At 45.5% G+C, this 17,299-nt stretch overlaps 1 protein-coding gene across 6 annotated transcripts in view; it reads right to left on the reverse strand.

The window, feature by feature from the left end:
• Positions 1-17,299, reverse strand: part of slc12a1 (solute carrier family 12 member 1) — a 180,336-nt gene that overhangs the window by 88,836 nt on the left and 74,201 nt on the right. For all 6 annotated transcript variants that reach the window (XM_072493016.1, XM_072493015.1, XM_072493012.1 and 3 more), the window contains 3 exons: positions 14,771-14,922; positions 10,012-10,119; positions 3,129-3,252 (listed from right to left, as the gene is read on the reverse strand). In XM_072493016.1, the coding sequence (XP_072349117.1) occupies positions 3,129-3,252; positions 10,012-10,119; positions 14,771-14,922 (384 nt within the window). The remainder of the gene's footprint in view (positions 1-3,128; positions 3,253-10,011; positions 10,120-14,770; positions 14,923-17,299) is intronic.

Below are 17,299 nucleotides of genomic sequence, written 5' to 3' on the forward strand. Positions count from 1 at the left end.
CATGTGCAATGATTGCCTGTTGGCTTTTAGCATTCTTATTGGCATTAATCAAAATTACATTTATTTTCCTGAAATGGTTTGTTCTGGTTCGAGGAGTGGGAGGAAAGAGAGAGAGCGAGAAATGCTGTGCACAACGTTTGATAGTTATCTCTACAAGGTTACAGAAAGTTGCTTTCACATATAAATGTAGACAGCTCAAGACCACACATGTCAATGCAAATCACTAGAAGTGCATATTGTTATGGGCCAGGGTTTAGAGAACCCCAAAGTGTACCATGGAGTTCACCTGACCCACAACTTTTAATAGATTGTGGTATGGGGAGCACACGGCCCACTCTACAGGTGTGGTACAGCAGAAATGGGAAAGTATTTTTTTAAAGCAAAACAATGTTTATTCTATGAACTCAAGTTAACCTTTTTAAAACATAGTGAACATCTTATCAACCATTAATTCGAATACAACCCCCAAAGACTACAACACTAAGTAAACATTTAAGCTTTCCTTTTTAACATCCATACGACTTAAAAACAAAACCTTTTATCAGAAGTACATCAGGTTAAAGTCACTACTGAAAACATTTATAATTCTGAATTCACCAAATGATCAAGAGATAGTCTTTTTGATGGCAGAGAGAACAGCAGTACACCGGCTTGGTCTTGCTTCAGCTCCAACACTGAAAACGAATCTAAAACACACCCTGCAGCCTGCTCAAAAACAAAAGTAAAAAGCTGACAGAGCCCAGCTCCACCCACTCTCTGACATCACTGCAATAGTAAACACCCATTTCTTAACGGTACTCTCACTACAGATATTTATATATACACCCATTTATAAACACCCATTTCTTAAAGGTACTCTCACATGACACCTCCCCCCAAGAAAAAAAAATAAACCATCAACTTCAAGATGGTTTCATTTTTCACCTTTTCACTATCCTTTAAGGAATGCACACAGTAAACATACTTTGTTTCAAAAACAACAGGTATAATATAGTCCATTTTTTTTTTTTCATTCTTCTTCCTCCAACTGAAATCCTTCCTGATTGACAATCTCTTTGAACAAGAAGGTCTCTGCAAGATCCATCCATTTCTCTACGCCTCGGCATTTCTCTTTAAAGTCAGATACTTTAGTTCAATCTGATCACAGAGTCCCTTGTAATTCTCCAACACGGGAGCATTGGTTATCACAGCTTTCAGGCTGTCAAATGCCTGTTGAAAGTCCGCTGTCCACTGAAATTTGACGTTTCTACATCAAGTCCATCAGTGGAGCAATCACGCCAACTTTTGCACAAATGTTCGATCAAATCCACTCATGCCACAAAATCGCATTATTTCCTTTCGTCTTGAGGGTATCGGAAACTCCTCAATAACTGTTGGTTTTACATCCCATGTGACCATTCGACCCTGTCCAATGTATGGCCAGGGGTTTTTCCAAATTCACTTTTCACTAGGTTTACCACCAAACCCCCCTCCTGAAGTCGATCGAATAACTCCATCAGATGTTTTAAATGTACTTTCCGTGTCTGGCTGAAATTACCAGATCGTCTATGTATACCGAACAATTGGGTAATTCTGAAACAACTTTGTTAATTAACCGTTGAAATGTGGCTGGGGCGTTTTTCATGCCAAATGGCATAACTTTGAATAGGTATATACCATTTGAAGTCACAAAAGCTGAAATCCCCTTCGCCCTTTCGGATAAAGGTTCCTGCCGGTAACCTTTAAGTAAATCCAGTTTGGAAATAAAAGCTGATTGTCCCACTTTCTCAATGCAATCTTCCAAACGTGGGACAGGATAAAAATCTGTTCTTGTAACTGCATTAACCTTTCTATAGTTCACACACAACCGTTGGGTACCATCTGGTTTTGGTACCATCACTATGGCTGAGCTCCATTGGCTGCAACCCACTTCAATTATGCCATTTTCAAGCATACTCTCAATCTCTTTGTTAACCTGTGCCAATTTTAAAGGTTTAGGTCTGTTTGGATGTTGTTTGATTGGAACAGCATTTCCCACATCTACATCATGTATAACCATTTTAGTACTTCCCAATTTATCTCTACAAACTTGCCTATGTGATATCAATAACTCTTTCAGGTCAGTCCGTTTTTCCTCTGGAAGGTAACTTAACAATTTATCCCAATTTTTAAGAACATCCTCATTTTCCAATTTAATTTGAGGTATGTCAAATTCACAGTCATCTGGGTTTGGTTCGTCACGGAGTTAGAATCATTAAAACCTCCTCCTTTTTCTCTCCTTCGCTTTCAAAGTACCTTTTAAGCATATTCACATGACACACTCGGTGAGTCTTCCTTCTAGCTGGTGCTTTTACCACATAATTCACCTCACTTAATTTCCTTTCAATCTGATAAGGGCCACAAAATCTTGCTTTTAAAGGTTCACCTACCACTGGTAACAACAGTACTCCACCCATTCAGCAGAACCGTTATAATATAACAGTGCCTAGTAATTTGAGTGACCGGTCTAAGGAACTGGCTTGACCTCGAGCTATCTCCACATGCCCATTCAAACAATTTGTCGGGACAGTCACAGCTACTAGTACAGAGTGCTCTCTTCAGTGTTCACAGCTGTCTAACCACCACTGTAACTGAATCAAGACTGGTGAGCTTATTTTTTATCTGCACTGGACACTTGCTTTGTAAATTATCATTGGTCAGAGATTGCTCAGACAGCTGATCAGCACTGACATGCCACACTACTGGCGTTGGAATTCATTGTCAATCTGTTTAGAGCCAAAACAGAATGACATTTGTTAAGTGCCTTATTTTAACATTCTTGGAAGGTGGTCTTGAATTCAAATATTGGTGTTCCCCACTTTGAGGATGGGTTATATAAAAAAAATTCAGTGAGCATATGCGGTGTCAAATCTTTTTTTAAATTTTATTAAAAATTGTACTCAACGTAACAGTAATCTGAATGTTTGGATTTTTTTAGTCACAGAATGGATGCCAAAGACAAAGACATTTGGCTCAGGGAGACGGGAGCTTCCCAGGGTCAACGGTCAGTTTAACGGTCAAAATATTTTTCTGAACAGAGATAGAAATTTCACCCAGTTTTCCCAAACATTAAAAAAAAAACTTTAAAAGCAAAATGTAAAAAAACTTACCAATGAGAATGAATGCAACGGCAATAAAGAAGGTTAAAATGTAGCTTCTAATTGGTTCACTATTCTTCCCATATCCCTTGCCAAAGAAATACAACCCCTTGTAAATATTATCGTTGCAGAGAGCCTGTAGGAACAATAAATTCAGTCACTCATACATAATACCAAAAGAGAAAATGCTGGAAATGTTCAACAGGTCAACAGTATCTGGGGAGAGAGAAAAAATATATAGAACCTAGAACATACAGTGCAGAAGGAGGCCATTTGGCCCATCGAGTCTGCACCTACCCATTTAAGCCCTCACTTCCACCCTATCCCCATAACCCAATAACCCCTCCTAACCTGTTTTGGTCACTAAGGGCAATTTATCATGGCCAATCCACCTAACGTCTTTGGACTATGGGAAGAAACCGGAGCACCCGGAGGAAACCCACAGACACGGGGAGAACGTGCAAACTCCGCATAGACAGTGACCCAGCGGGGAATCGAACCTGGGACCCTGGCGCTGTGAAGCCACAGTGCTATCCACTTGTGCTGCCCAATCAGGTTAATGCCCTTTCTCTCAGTGTTCCTTTCATTCTGATAATTGTTTTTTGGAGGGCTGGCAAAAGGGGTTATCTTGCTGTTTGAGCAATTCAGTTGTTTGAAATGCTCATCACGTTTGGCAGTATCTGTACAGAAAGAAACAGAGGCCAGTGACCCATCATTAGAATGAGTGCACATTACAAGCCTGAAGCGTTGATTTGGTTTCTCTCTCCACAGCCTAGCATAAGTATTTTCGGTTTATTGTTCAGATCTCCATCTATTTTGATTTCATCATACTTTCTTCTCCTATTACATGGGCATGTAAGTTTCAGCACTTGTTATGTTTGGAGTTGTGGCCGTGGTAAGGATGCACACAGAACATCTAGGGCGGGATTCTCCCATCCCGTGGCAGAGTCCTCGCGGCGTCGTTAACGCAGTCGCATTTTACGATGGCGTCAGGGGCCCGATCTGACGACGTATTCTGGCCCGCAAAAGGGTCCAGCACGGGTGCGTCGCAAAGCGCGGGGGGGGGGGGGGGGGCGTGGCGCCATAGCGGCGCCATTCGCGCAACGACCCGATGAAGAGTCACTTAAAATGTGCATGAGCGCTGCAAAGTCACGAGACCGGCGAGATGGACGCCCCCCGCCATGCCGCCCCGAGGTTCCGTGACTACGACCTCAAGACGCTGCTGGACGCTGTGGAAGATTGGAGGGTAATCCTGTGCAGTCGACATGGCCACCGGCACCCTGCCAGCACAGTGCGGAGGAATTGGCGTGAGGTGGGCTTTGCAGTAAGCGCGGTGGCGCAATGGGGCAAACCCCACGGACGGGCGAGCAGTGCTGCAAGATGATGCACGACCTGACGAGGGCAGCCAGGGAGAGTACACCAAGACGTGCCCCTGACACCTCCCAACCCCTACCAGCCACACTTGTGACCAAACCCACCTGCACGCACGCACCCCCCCCCCCCCCCCCCCAGGAGTGTTGCCAATCCTCCAACTTGACCCTCATGGGCTGCACACGCTTGGGAGCCGCCGTGGCCGGGTGCCCAGTGCTCCCATGCCATCGTATAGGCGGTACCTATGCGGGATGCTGTGTACCGACTAACTGAGCAGTCGGACACAGAGGACGGAGATTCAGGACAGTAATGAACAGGACGGACACCCAGGACAGCGACAGCCCCGAAATGGGGACGATGGACACTGACGCGCACGACAGCCAGGACTGTGACGCACGGAGGACATCAAGCCAGGCCAGTGACACACAGATGACTGACAGTGCCCCTCAGATAGGGGCGAAAGAAAGAATACCGGCCCAGGGGTCAACGCAGGAACCACGTAACTCTGGGACCAATGACTACCCTGACTTGGCGTCACTGCACTCACCCACACCCCCCCAGCATCGCAGAGACTCGCACCTCGGTTGGCTACTTTAGTGATGAGGCTTCTGGGACACACACTGGCACGCACCACACAGCCGTACCGGTACAGCAGGTGGAGGTAGGAGCAGCCGAGGGGCCGGATGGCCGGAGAGCAGCCCAGCCCCAGCAACCAAATGCCGCCCAGACGGTTCCCGGGTTCCTGGACTTTCCAGTCCCACCCATAGACCCGATGCAGTTACAAATCCAGGGACTAGACGAGATGACGGCCAGCCTCCAGCAATTGCAGATCCAGGTGGAGGAGTCCATCCGGGTCCAGGGGCAGCGAGTGGTGCCGGTCATGGCTGTCACCCAGGCCAACACCGCAAGGGTGGCGTCCGCGGTGGGTGCAACAGTTTCGGTCATGGGTCAGGTAATGCAAGGCGTGGGACTTCATGTGCATGCGTCATCCATGGCCCAGGACAGGGCTGCCCTGTCACAGGCAGCCATGTGCCAGAGCCAACTGGACATCTCATCCGCTCTATGGAGTCTGGCCGAGTCTCAGCAGGCCATCGCTGAGAGCATAGGTGGCATTGCCCAGGCGATGGCTCAGTCACAGCAGGCCATTACTGAGAGCATAGGTGGCATTGCCCAGGCGATGGCTCAGTCTCAGCAGGCCATCGCTGAGAGCATCGGATGCTGGATGGCGTCGCTCAAGCACAGAGGGAGGTGGCACAGTCCCAGACAGGAATCGCCCACTCCAAGCTCCATTGCTGCTAACATTCCTCCTCCAGCACATCGCCCTTCTGCTGGGCAATATTGTGGAGGACGCAGCAGACACCGAACGATGCAGCCGACCCTCTCCGAATGGTACTGGAGGGCCCCTCCAGAGCGCATCTTCAGCAGCCCAAAGCACCTCTCGATCACCCCCCCTGGTTGCTGCATGGGCCTCATTGTAGCGGGTCTCCGCGTTGGTCCGTGGCCACTGTATAGGCATCATCAGCCATGACCGCAACGGGCAACGTAGAACATAGTGCAGGAGGCCATTTCGGCCCATCGAGTCTGCACCGACCCACTTAAGCCCTCACTTCCACCCTATCCCGTAACCCAATAACCCCTCCTAACCTTTTTGGTCACTAAGGGCAATTTAGAATGGTCAATCCACCTAACTTGCACGCTTTGGGCTGTGGGAGGAAACCGGAGCACCCGGAGGAAACCCACGCAGACACTGGGAGAATGTGCAGACTCCGCACAGACAGTGACCCGGGGTGAATCGAACCTGGGACCCTGGCGCTGTGAAGCCACAGTGCTAGCCACTGTGCTACCGTGCTGCCTGACAGGGGGCGGCGCGGACTGAACAATTGTGCTATTATGAACGCATCATGTACACTGCCGGAGTACTGTGCACAGACGTGCATTATCTTCATTCGGTAATCACAGACCATCTGAATGTTCATTCGAGTAGGACCCTTTCCTGTTCATGAAGACGTCCCTGTTCTCTGCAGGAGGCTGCATAGCGACCTGCACCCCATCGATCGCCCCCTGCACCCTCGGTATTCCTGCCAAGGCAGCGAATCCCGCTGCCCAGTAATTCTGGTGGGCGAGGTCCACTGGGAATTTAATGTAGCGGTCTGCGATGTTGTAAAGGGCATCAGTCACCGCACGGGTGCACCGATGGCTGGGAGATGCCGGAGGGGTCCCCACTCGGGGACTGGGAATGACCCTGTCGCATAGAAGTTAAGTACCACTGTTACCTTGACAGCCTCCGGGAGAGCATGTTCTCCCCCTGTCCCACACGGTGCCAGGTGTGCCATAAGGTGGCAAATATGTGCGACCGTTTCCCAACTCATCCTGAGTCTTCTCCAGCATGCCCTGTCCGGCAGGTCCTCAAAAGGACTTGCAGCGCCGGTAAACACGTGGCCTCATGGGGCGCCTCCACCGCCTTGGCACCACCATCATCTGCTCCCCATGCTCCTCCTCCACGTTGGGGTCGTCATCCCGAGCATACCCCTCGTTGATCTGCTCGACGTCCGCCTTGGCCTCCTCCTGCGCCGGTCGGGCAGGCGGCCCTGCAGTCTCAGCGGGTCCCACCTGGCCTGCTGCAGCCTGTCCCTCTGCTGCAGCCCAACCCTCTGCTGCAACCGCTGCTGCATGCACCGACGCTCCAACAGGGCCACATGCAGGGCAGCAGCTCCCGCCACGCCAGCCAACATCGCTGGCTGGTGCCCAAACATTGATCTGCAGGGGGTGAGGGTATACAACATGTTTAAGGATGGCGCGGGTCCCCTCCACAGCCAGGTGACCAGGGGTACATGTCTGCACCGGCTTGCTGAATGCGCCACATCCACCCACACCCTCCATTCTCCGCCCAGTACTACCCGTCCCTCATGGTAGCGCCACACCCTCCGTTCTCCGTCCAGTACTACCCCTCCCTCATGGTAGCACCATCTTTGGATGGCTATGCCCTCACTGGGGGATGCCAGGGTGCTGACCAGCCCCTTGCCGCCGATGTATGCCGGCTGATGGGAAGTCTGCCCCTGTGGGGGGCTCGCACCCATGGGCAAGTCCAGGGGCAATGAGGGCGGACAGCGCATGGGGAAGGTGCACATTAGTCTGGCCGCCGTTCTGGCGGCAGTGGCTCTGGCAACGCCCTGTACTGGCATGGCGGCTGGCATGTCGTCCACAGCCGCCCCCCCCCCCCCCCGGAACATGGAGGCCCTGCCAATGTAGAGGCCGCCCCATTAAGGCAAATTTAGGGTGGTCAACCCACCTATCCAGCACATCTTTGGGTTGTGGGTGTGAGACCCACACAGACACAGGCAGAATGTGTAAATTCCACAGTGACCCAGGGCCAGCAGTGCTGACCATTGCACCACCGTGCCACCCTCAAAGTCCTCTTCCTTGGTGAACACTGATGCAAAGTACTAATGGAGTACATTATGACCAGTGAAGGCATGTCTTAGTTATCACTTTGAACAATGATTGTGCCCCTATGGAAGCTTCTGAAACGATCATGGACACTAACCAAGTGGTTAATCTGGCTGTCAAAAGTCAGGTGAATTTTGCAAATTAGAATTGAGTGAGGTCTCCCACCTTGAGTGGACACTACCATCTGTGAAGTTCATGTCTGTATTGTTTGTAGGTTATTCCAAATCATTGAACTGCTGCCTCCAACCTTGCAATTCAACAGGAGAGCTACAGAAAACTCTTATGGGTGTGGAGAGCCATCATCTATCTGTTGTATAGCAATTGCTTTCAGCTTTAAGCCATTCTGGGTGGACAATATTAATTCAGCATGAGACTGAAACTGGCTTTGAAAACCAAAATCCTTTATTATCCTAAAGATGAAGACAGGCCTGGACAGTCTTCGGAAACACTGCAAAAAAACAGAAGCTGCAAGAAAAGGCCTTCAAGAACCTGGAGGCTATAAAAGTCTTTAAAGTTCTTCCAACACATTCCCAATCCCAAGTTCAGCTGTAAAGAAAAATAATCTCCTGATACGTAAACCACAAGTGCCTAGCTTTGCAAACTAAACATTAATCTCTTCCAGGGAATTCTACATAATCCGGATATCGGACTTCAGCTATTTGTACTCATCTAAATTAAAATTCATGCATGGAAAAGACTTGTTTCTTTACTGGGCTTGCAACGGATATTCTCCTGTGACAAGTCTGATACATGGACTGCGAACTACTCTTGTGTACAACTTGTAAAACTATACTATTCTCTCGGACCATATTTTTCTTCTTGAGCACTGGGTGATTGACATAGCATTTAGACTTTCAGGGTGGATGTGTGAATAAATAATCCTCTTTATTTATATTCTGTACTGGGCCATTTACTATGCCGCAGTTAGAACCTATAACTTGTGGATTGCTGTAACTCAACAGGTAGGGTTTTATTATTTCATGCTGTGCACTTGCGCAGGCTTAAATACAAGGCTGGCCCTAAAGCTTGTGCACCTGGACTGATGATGTCACCAGTGCTCACATGACTCACCTCTTAAAGGGACAATGCCCCAAGATAACATACACCACTATAATACATAACAATTTATCCAACATAACATACATCACTATAATATGTAATATATACTCAAAGCTTGCTGCAAGTTAAATTGACCACATACTGTGGGGCCTCATAAGCCCACATTTTCCTCTCCAAAAACCACACTAATTATAAAAGTCAAAGGCAAGGGTACAAGGGTTCCAACCCTGTCCCTAACAAGCATCTCAGCCATGCTTTCTAAATCTACCAAAAAAAACGTCCATTTTGGTCCATATTTGGCCCAATCAGTCCTTTAACAACTGCTAATAAGTCTACAGAATATTCTAGGATTCTCTTTACGTTAGCCATCAATCTGTTCTTGTACATTTCTTTGCAATATATATTACGCATGACCCCTTTTTCTGTAACACCCTATTCGCCAAACCTAACAACTCAGCTGGGGATTTGACTACCCTCCCTTCCCCCTTATGGAATGTACCTAGGTTGTAACTAAACCTTCCCTTCAGGATAAAACTCACAATAACAGTGTCACAGGTAAGCCAAGAAAGTTGGTCTCATTGGCGGGGGGGAAAAAAACCAAGATTCAGCACAGCAAACATGGGAGTTACAGTAAGGGACCCTTTATATGAATGTAAGTGAAACTCAATGACGACAAGCGTGCACACAACAATTTCATTTTTAAATTGGCAACAACTTTCTTGTATTCCACAAATGTGAAATAACAGGCATATCCCATGTTATATTTTGGATCATATAAAGTACACAAAATGTAATTCCATTTACCTTAGTCAATGATTTACCATGTGCCTATTATGAATAGAAATCTCATTGTCTAACGTCTTATTTGTCATAATTAAGCTGTTGCTATAAATAAAAAGGTGCATTCTCAGGTCACAATTTACAAGAACCAACGACTTCCATGTTCAGAAAGATTTAATACGCAACAAGAAAGACAATTTTATTTTATTACTGAAAATTAACATATATTCTTTCCTACCTGGAAAATTTTGGGCGCACTGACCAATGAGGCCAGGGCAGATGAAAGAGTGGCTGAAAATATTCCTGCGGTGATGAGGGGACCAAAACCAGACACCATACTCATAACCTACAAAATAAGGAAATAATGCCTCATTGCTCTTCTACTCGATAAACTGGTATCATAATCGATAAACTGGTATCATATAGCTTCACAAGTAGATCCTTTCACAGAAATATTTGTTTTATTTCTTTATAAAAATATTTTCTTTATTTCATGCATCTTTTAAACCAAATTTCCTTTACTGGTTCATTTGGTTAGTGTTAAACGTGACAAGGTGGTTACAATTCTTGCAGTATGCAATACCAAAGCCCAACTGCCAACGTTTTAATCAATTCTGTAACCAAGAAAATAAAAAGTACTCATTTGGTAGTCCGGAAGAGAATTGCCAAGAAAAGACCGGTTGTTGAAACTGTGTGTCTTGAACTCATCAGGGCATTCACAAGAATGCCAAATTGTGAAGAAAACAACTATTTACACGACATAAGAGAGTTGGCAAATGGACGGATTGGAGGTGTTACCATGGAGAATGCGCAAGTTAATTGATAAATGACAGTTAACTGCCAAGCTGTGTTTAAATTCAAACCAAGCAGGTTGACTCGGATTGGCCAAGCTATTGCCCTGGGGAATGAGTCAGGGGTGGCTGTCACCTAATTTACAGAATTTATAGTGTAGAAGGAGGCCATTTGGCCCATCGAGTCTGCAGCAGCCCTTGGAAAGAGCACCCTACTTCCACCCTATCCCTATCCCCGTAACCCAGTCACTCTATCTAACCTTTTTTGGAAACTAAGGACAATTTATCATGGCCAATCCACGTAACCTGAACATCTTTGGACTGTGGGAGAAAACCGGAACATCTGGAGGAAACCCACGCAGACACAGGGAGAACGTGCAGACTCCGCACAGACAGTGACCCAAGCCGAGAATCGAACCTGGGACCCTGGAGCGGTGAAGCAACAGTGCTAACCACTGTGCTACCGTGCTGCCCAGTTTGTTTAGGATTGTGATAAAATTAAACAAATTAACAGACAGAGAGGAAACTCCGAGTGGTCTGGCAGGCTTAGAAGTGGACAAATCGTCAGGGCCAGATAAAATGTAACCCAGGTTGTTGAGTGAGACAAAGGAGGAAATAGCAGTGGCACTGGCAATTCCTCTCTGGTCACAGGAGAGGTGCCAGAGGTACTGGAGGATAGCCAATGTGGTACCATTATTCAAGAAGGGAGAAGGGATAAACCATGAAACTGCAGGCCATTCAGTCTAATCTCAGTGGTGGGGAAACTATTGGAAGCAATTTGGAGACACAGAATTAATCTGCATTTGGAGAGGCATGGATCAATCAAGAACAATCAGTTTGGTTTTGTTAAGTGGAGGTCATGTATGACCAACTTGATTGAACTTTTCAAAGATGTATTCAAGTGTGGAAATGTATTTGCAATGTATTTGACCTAGTCTAATCGAACATCAGCAAGGCTTTTGATAAGGTCCCACATGGGAGGCTGATAGTGAGGCCAAGAGCCCATGGGATCCAAGGCAATTTGGCACATTGGATCCAGAATTAGCTGAGCGGCAGGTAGCAGAGGGTGATGTTCATGCGGTATTTTTCTGACTGGAAGCCTGTGTCCAGTGGAGTACCACAGGAATCAATCAGTGTTGTAAACTTCTCCTTGGTGGAGGGATCACTGACCAGGGGGCATAGATTTAAGGTAAAGGACAGAAGGTTTAGAGTGGATGGGGGGGGGGGGGGGGGGGGGGGGGGGGGGGGGGGGGGAGAAACCCTTTCACCCAGAGGCTGGTAGGAATCTGGAAGCACTGCCCGAAAGGGAGGTGGAGGCAGAGACCCTCATAACATTGAAGTATTTAGATGTGCACTTGCGATTCCAAGGCATACAAGGCAATGGGCCCAGGCGCTAGAAGATGGGATTATAGAATCATAGAAGTTTACAGCATGGAAACAGGCCCTTCGGCCCAACCAGTCCATGCCGCCCAGTTGTTACCATTAAGCTAGTCCCAGTTGCCCGCACTTGGCCCATAACCCTCTATACCCATCTTACCCATGTAACTATCTAAATGCTTTTTAAAAGACACAATTGTACCCGCCTCTACTACTACCTCTGGCAGCCCATTCCAGACACTCACTACCCTCTGAGTGAAGAAATTGCCCCTCTGGGCCCTTCTGAATCTCTCCCCTCTCACCTTAAACCTATGCCCTCTAGTTTTAGACTCCCCTACCTTTGGGAAAAGATGTTGACTATCTACCTTATCTATGCCCCTCATTATTTTATAGACCTCTTATAAGATCACCCCTAAGCCTCCTACGCTCCAGGGAAAAAAGTCCCAGTCTATCCAGCCTCTCCTTATAACTCAAACCCATCAAGTCCCGGCAACATCCTAGTAAATCTTTTCTGCACTCTTTCTAGTTTAATAATATCCTTTCTATAATAGGGTGACCAGAACTGCACACAGTATTCCAAGTGTGGCCGTACCAATGTCTTGTACAACTTCAACAATACGTCCCAACTCCTGTATTCAATGTTCTGACCAATGAAACCAAGCATGCCGAATGCCTTCTTCACCACCCTGTCCACCTGCGACTCCACCTTCAAGGAGCTATGAACCTGTACTCCTAGATCTCTTTGTTCTATAACTCTCCCCAACGCCATACCATTAACTGAGTAGGTCCTGGCCTGATTCGATCTGCCAAAATGCATCACCTCACATTTATCTAAATTAAACTCCCATCTGCCATTCGTCGGCCCACTGGCCTAATTGATCAAGATCCCGTTGCAATCCTAGATAACCTTCTTCACTATCCACTGTGCCACCAATCTTGGTGTCATCTGCAAACTTACTAACCATGCCTCCTAAATTCTCATCCAAATCATTAATATAAATCACAAATAACAGTGGACCCAGCACCGATCCCGGAGGCACACCACTGGTCACAGGCCTCCAGTTTGAAAAACAACCCTCTACAACCACCCTCTGCCTTCTGTCGTCGAGCCAATTTTGAATCCAATTAGCAACCTCACCCTGGATCCCGTGAGCTTTAACCTTCTGCAACAACCTACCATGCGGTACCTTGTCAAAGGCTTTGCTAAAGTCCATGTAGACAACGTCTACTGCACTGCCTCATCTACCTTCTTGGTCACCCCCTCAAAAAACTCAATCAAATTTGAGAAGACATGATTTTCCACGCACAAAGCCATGCTGACTGCCCCGAATCAGTCCTTGCCTCTCTAAATGCTTGTAGATCCTGTCTCTCAGAATACCTTCTAGCAACTTACCTACTACAGACGTTAGGCTCACAGGTCTGTAGTTCCCAGGCTTTTCCCTGCTGCCCTTCTTAAACAAGGGCACAACATTCGCCACTCTCCAATCTTCAGGCACCTCACCTGTGGTTGCCGATGATTCAAATATCTCTGTTAGGGGACCCGCAATTTCCTCCCTAGCCTCCCACAACATTCTGGGATACATTTCATCAGGTCCCGGGGTTTTATCTACCTTGATGCGCTTTAAGACTTCCAGCACCTCCTCCTCTGTAATATGCACACTTCTCAAGACATCACTATTTATTTCCCTTAGTTTCCTAACATCCATGCCTTTCTCCACCGTGAATACCGATGAGAAATATTCATTCAGGATCTCACCCAACTCTTGTGGCTCTGCACATAGATGTCCTTGTTGATCCTCAAGAGGCCCTACTCTGTCCCTAGTTACTCTTTTCCCCTTTATGTATCTGTAGAATCTCTTTGGATTCTCCCTTGCATTATTTGCCAAAGCAATTTCATGTCCCCTTTTTGCCCTCCTGATTTCCCTCTTAACTCTATTTCGACAATCTCTATACTCTTCAAGGGATCCACTTGATCCCAGTTGCTTATGTACGTCATATGCCTCCTTCTTCTTTTTGACCAGAGTCTCAATATCTCGAGTCATCCAGGGTTCCCTACTTCTACCAGCCTTGCCCTTCACTCTAAAGGGAATGTGCTTACCCTGCACCCTGGTTAACACATTTTTAAAAGCCTCCCATTTAACAGCCGTCCCTTTGCCTGCCAACAGTCTCCCCCAATCTACCTCTGAAAGTTCCTGTCTGATGCCATCAAAATTGGCCTTGCCCCGATTAGAGTACTTGATGGTTGTTTCTGACCAGCACAGACGCATTGAGCCGAATGGCCTTGTCTGTGCTGTAGACCTCAGACTCTCCAGTGCCTTCAGCACTACTTGGAATGTTAACCATAATGCCGAGAAAACTCACTGCTCAAGTCGTACTCTGGCATCTTTAATGTGCATATCAATCAACACATGTTCAAGTGATCAAATAAACCAAGCCCCAAGTCTGAATAAAATAATCAATGTGTAGAACAAGCCCAGGATAAGGATCAGGTTTTATGCTTAAATTAACAAACATTAATTGAGGATTCCCATGACTCTTCTAATCCCGAGAGGCCTAAGTCAAAGATTAGTTATTCCTTCCAAAAGTGGCTATTACTGATCAAATCAAAATTAATTTTCTTAAATCTGAAAAAAATTCCAAAGTAAACTGCGTCGATCTGAAATTTAGACTGCCTGCCTATAATTGATTCCACTAGGAAGGAAATTTGGACTGTTTTCTGTAATAGACACCAGACTTTTAATGCCAATTCTATACTCTATATAAAGTTGAAAATTGCCATCATCTCAATTCAATTGACCACATAATTATTACCTGGAAGTTATTTATTACCTGGAAGTTATTCATTAAACCAAACCGGCAGGACTGTGTATTACAGACAGAGAAATCATAGCCCAGAATACAGGCTGCTGAACCATTACAGCGTAGCGAAGAACTGATAGTATCATTGATACTTCCAGTAGCATCACGTACAACGGTAGCACCTGCAAGGAAAGCAAGCAAAAAGACTTTACTATAGATATGCAGCTTTATTCTCAGATAAATAGAGTTTAGCCAATAGAGGTTATCCCAGAGGTTAAGTGTTGGCCACAGCAGCATAAAAATCACTTTGCTCTTCTAATGTGACCAAGGGTTGAGCATCTCACCCAGAAAATGGCACCTGCCTGTGCAGAGCTGCCCCAAGTTTAATGAGTGGCTGGTTTCTTTGGACTGGATTCTTCTGTCCCGCCCACTGCAAGTTCGCCACAGGCGGGACGCGGACCATGTAACGGTCCATTTACCTTGGGCGGGAATTTCCAGTCACCGTGTGGGCTCGGCGGGAGAATCCCACGCTTTGTTTTTCTCATTTTGGTTGGCGCAGCCACAATGGATTGAATGGCCTCTATGCGCTGTAACACTATGGTTCTATCATCTGCAGTTGAAACTCCAGCTGAGACTGTGCTCAGCGATGTTTGAAACCACAATCTTCTGAGTCAGGGGGAAAATTTATATCATTGAACGAAGACGGAGTTATAGCCATGCATGCAGTGTTTGTAGAAATGAAAATATTCATGCACAAAGGTGACACAAACTTTAATTTTTTTGCAATTGAATCAATAGATGAATAAAGGAAATAGAATGTTAGGATGCAGCATCAGGGTCATAAAGGCTAGGTGGTCTGGTTACATCTTCCGGATCCTGGATACCTTTTCTGCAAAACCCAGAAAACATCCACCTTCATGGCACATAATAACGATTCTTCCCTGGAAAGCAGTGGAAATAGGATCGTTGAATATTTTTAAGGCTGAATTCAGCAAATTCTTGACCAACAAGTGAGTCAAAGGTTGTGGGTGTAGACAAGAAAGTAACCACTTTTCACAATCAGGTCAACCATGATTTTATCAAATGGCAGAGCAGGCTCGAGGGGCCGAATGGACTACTCCTAATCCTAATTTGTATGTTGGTATGTACAAGAGTGGTTCAGTTGACAAGATATAAATTATTCATGCCCATGCCCCATTGTTCTGGTCCAACTTTGTCTTAATCTTCTGATTGCATTATTCCCAGATATCTATTAGTCTTTGTTAATAGAATTCTATAACATATGACCGCGCACAACAACCCGGCTGCAATATCCAAAAGTATAAGATCGGCATTTTTAAGTTATGGCCAAATTTACACACATTGCCAAAACTTGTAGACTGTCGATTATGTAATGATTAAATAGATAAACATAATTTGCTAAAGAATCCCATTAATCGGAAACAAGGAAATTATAATGCAGGAAGTAAAACCTAAAATTAAAACACTGAAGGAAGCATCGCGAGTGCAGTACTAACACATATTTGTCTGCACCGATCAATGTAGGGTGGCAGTACAGTATAATTTAGGAATAACAGCTGTAAGAAAACAGTTCATCCTTTAAGCAGTAGTGCTAATTTTTTGTCCTATAAATTACTATGTGCTTTATAATATACAACAACACCCTTTCTTCAGTATACCAGTTAAATATCAAAAAATAATCTCAATAGTCAATGCTGCAAATCTGAAATTAAAAGCTGCTGGAAACACTCAGCATGCCGGACAGTAGCTGTGGACAGGGGAAAAAAAGAGTTAACATTTCAGGCAGACGACCTTTCACCAGTCCATTGATTGAGACCTTTTGCCTGGGAGGCAAAATATATATATTTTTTTTAAATGATAAAAGATTCTGTCTTGAAATTCAGCAGGCCCTTTGCGTTCCAATGTTCTACTCCCTGCAAAGATGTATCCATTCTCTCCCCACAAACTGAGGGCCAATAGCTTTACTAAACCTTTCAGCACTTTAGGGTTAACGCATCTATCTCAATATGTTTATCTTAAAATGCTGTTTAATCCGTGAAAATAAATCCGGTATTTGTATACGGAATGCAAAAACAAATGTTCCACGTTTACGTCTATCAGCTATGATTACCACTCATTCCACATAACCTGAGCTAACAAATGTAAGTATTCTGTATGTTTATTGTCAGGAATCCGAGGAATTGTAATATTTTTCTTTTGGTAATATCACCCGTCATTTTTCTTATGTACTGAAAAACAGGCTGGCGGGGGTGTGATTGATGCAATTAGATTTAAGCGACAGAGAGCCTGCAAGGGCCGAATCATCAGTAAGAAGTGGTTTCGCTATGTTAACGAACCATGAGGAACTTCAATAAGAATTTAAGCAAGGCAATGAAACTAGTAGTTTTGAAGTAGGTTGTTTTCGTTCAAAGGGGAAAATATACAAAGCGTAAAATTGTACGTTATTAAGGCAAAGGTAGGATAATTTTACCTTTTAAAATATAGGAGCTATAAAATAAAGAAAGAGTTTGATCATTTCTGGGAATAGGGAACTTTTGA

Source organism: Scyliorhinus torazame, chromosome 30 (assembly GCF_047496885.1).
Source record: "Scyliorhinus torazame isolate Kashiwa2021f chromosome 30, sScyTor2.1, whole genome shotgun sequence".
Lineage (NCBI taxonomy): Eukaryota > Metazoa > Chordata > Chondrichthyes > Carcharhiniformes > Scyliorhinidae > Scyliorhinus > Scyliorhinus torazame.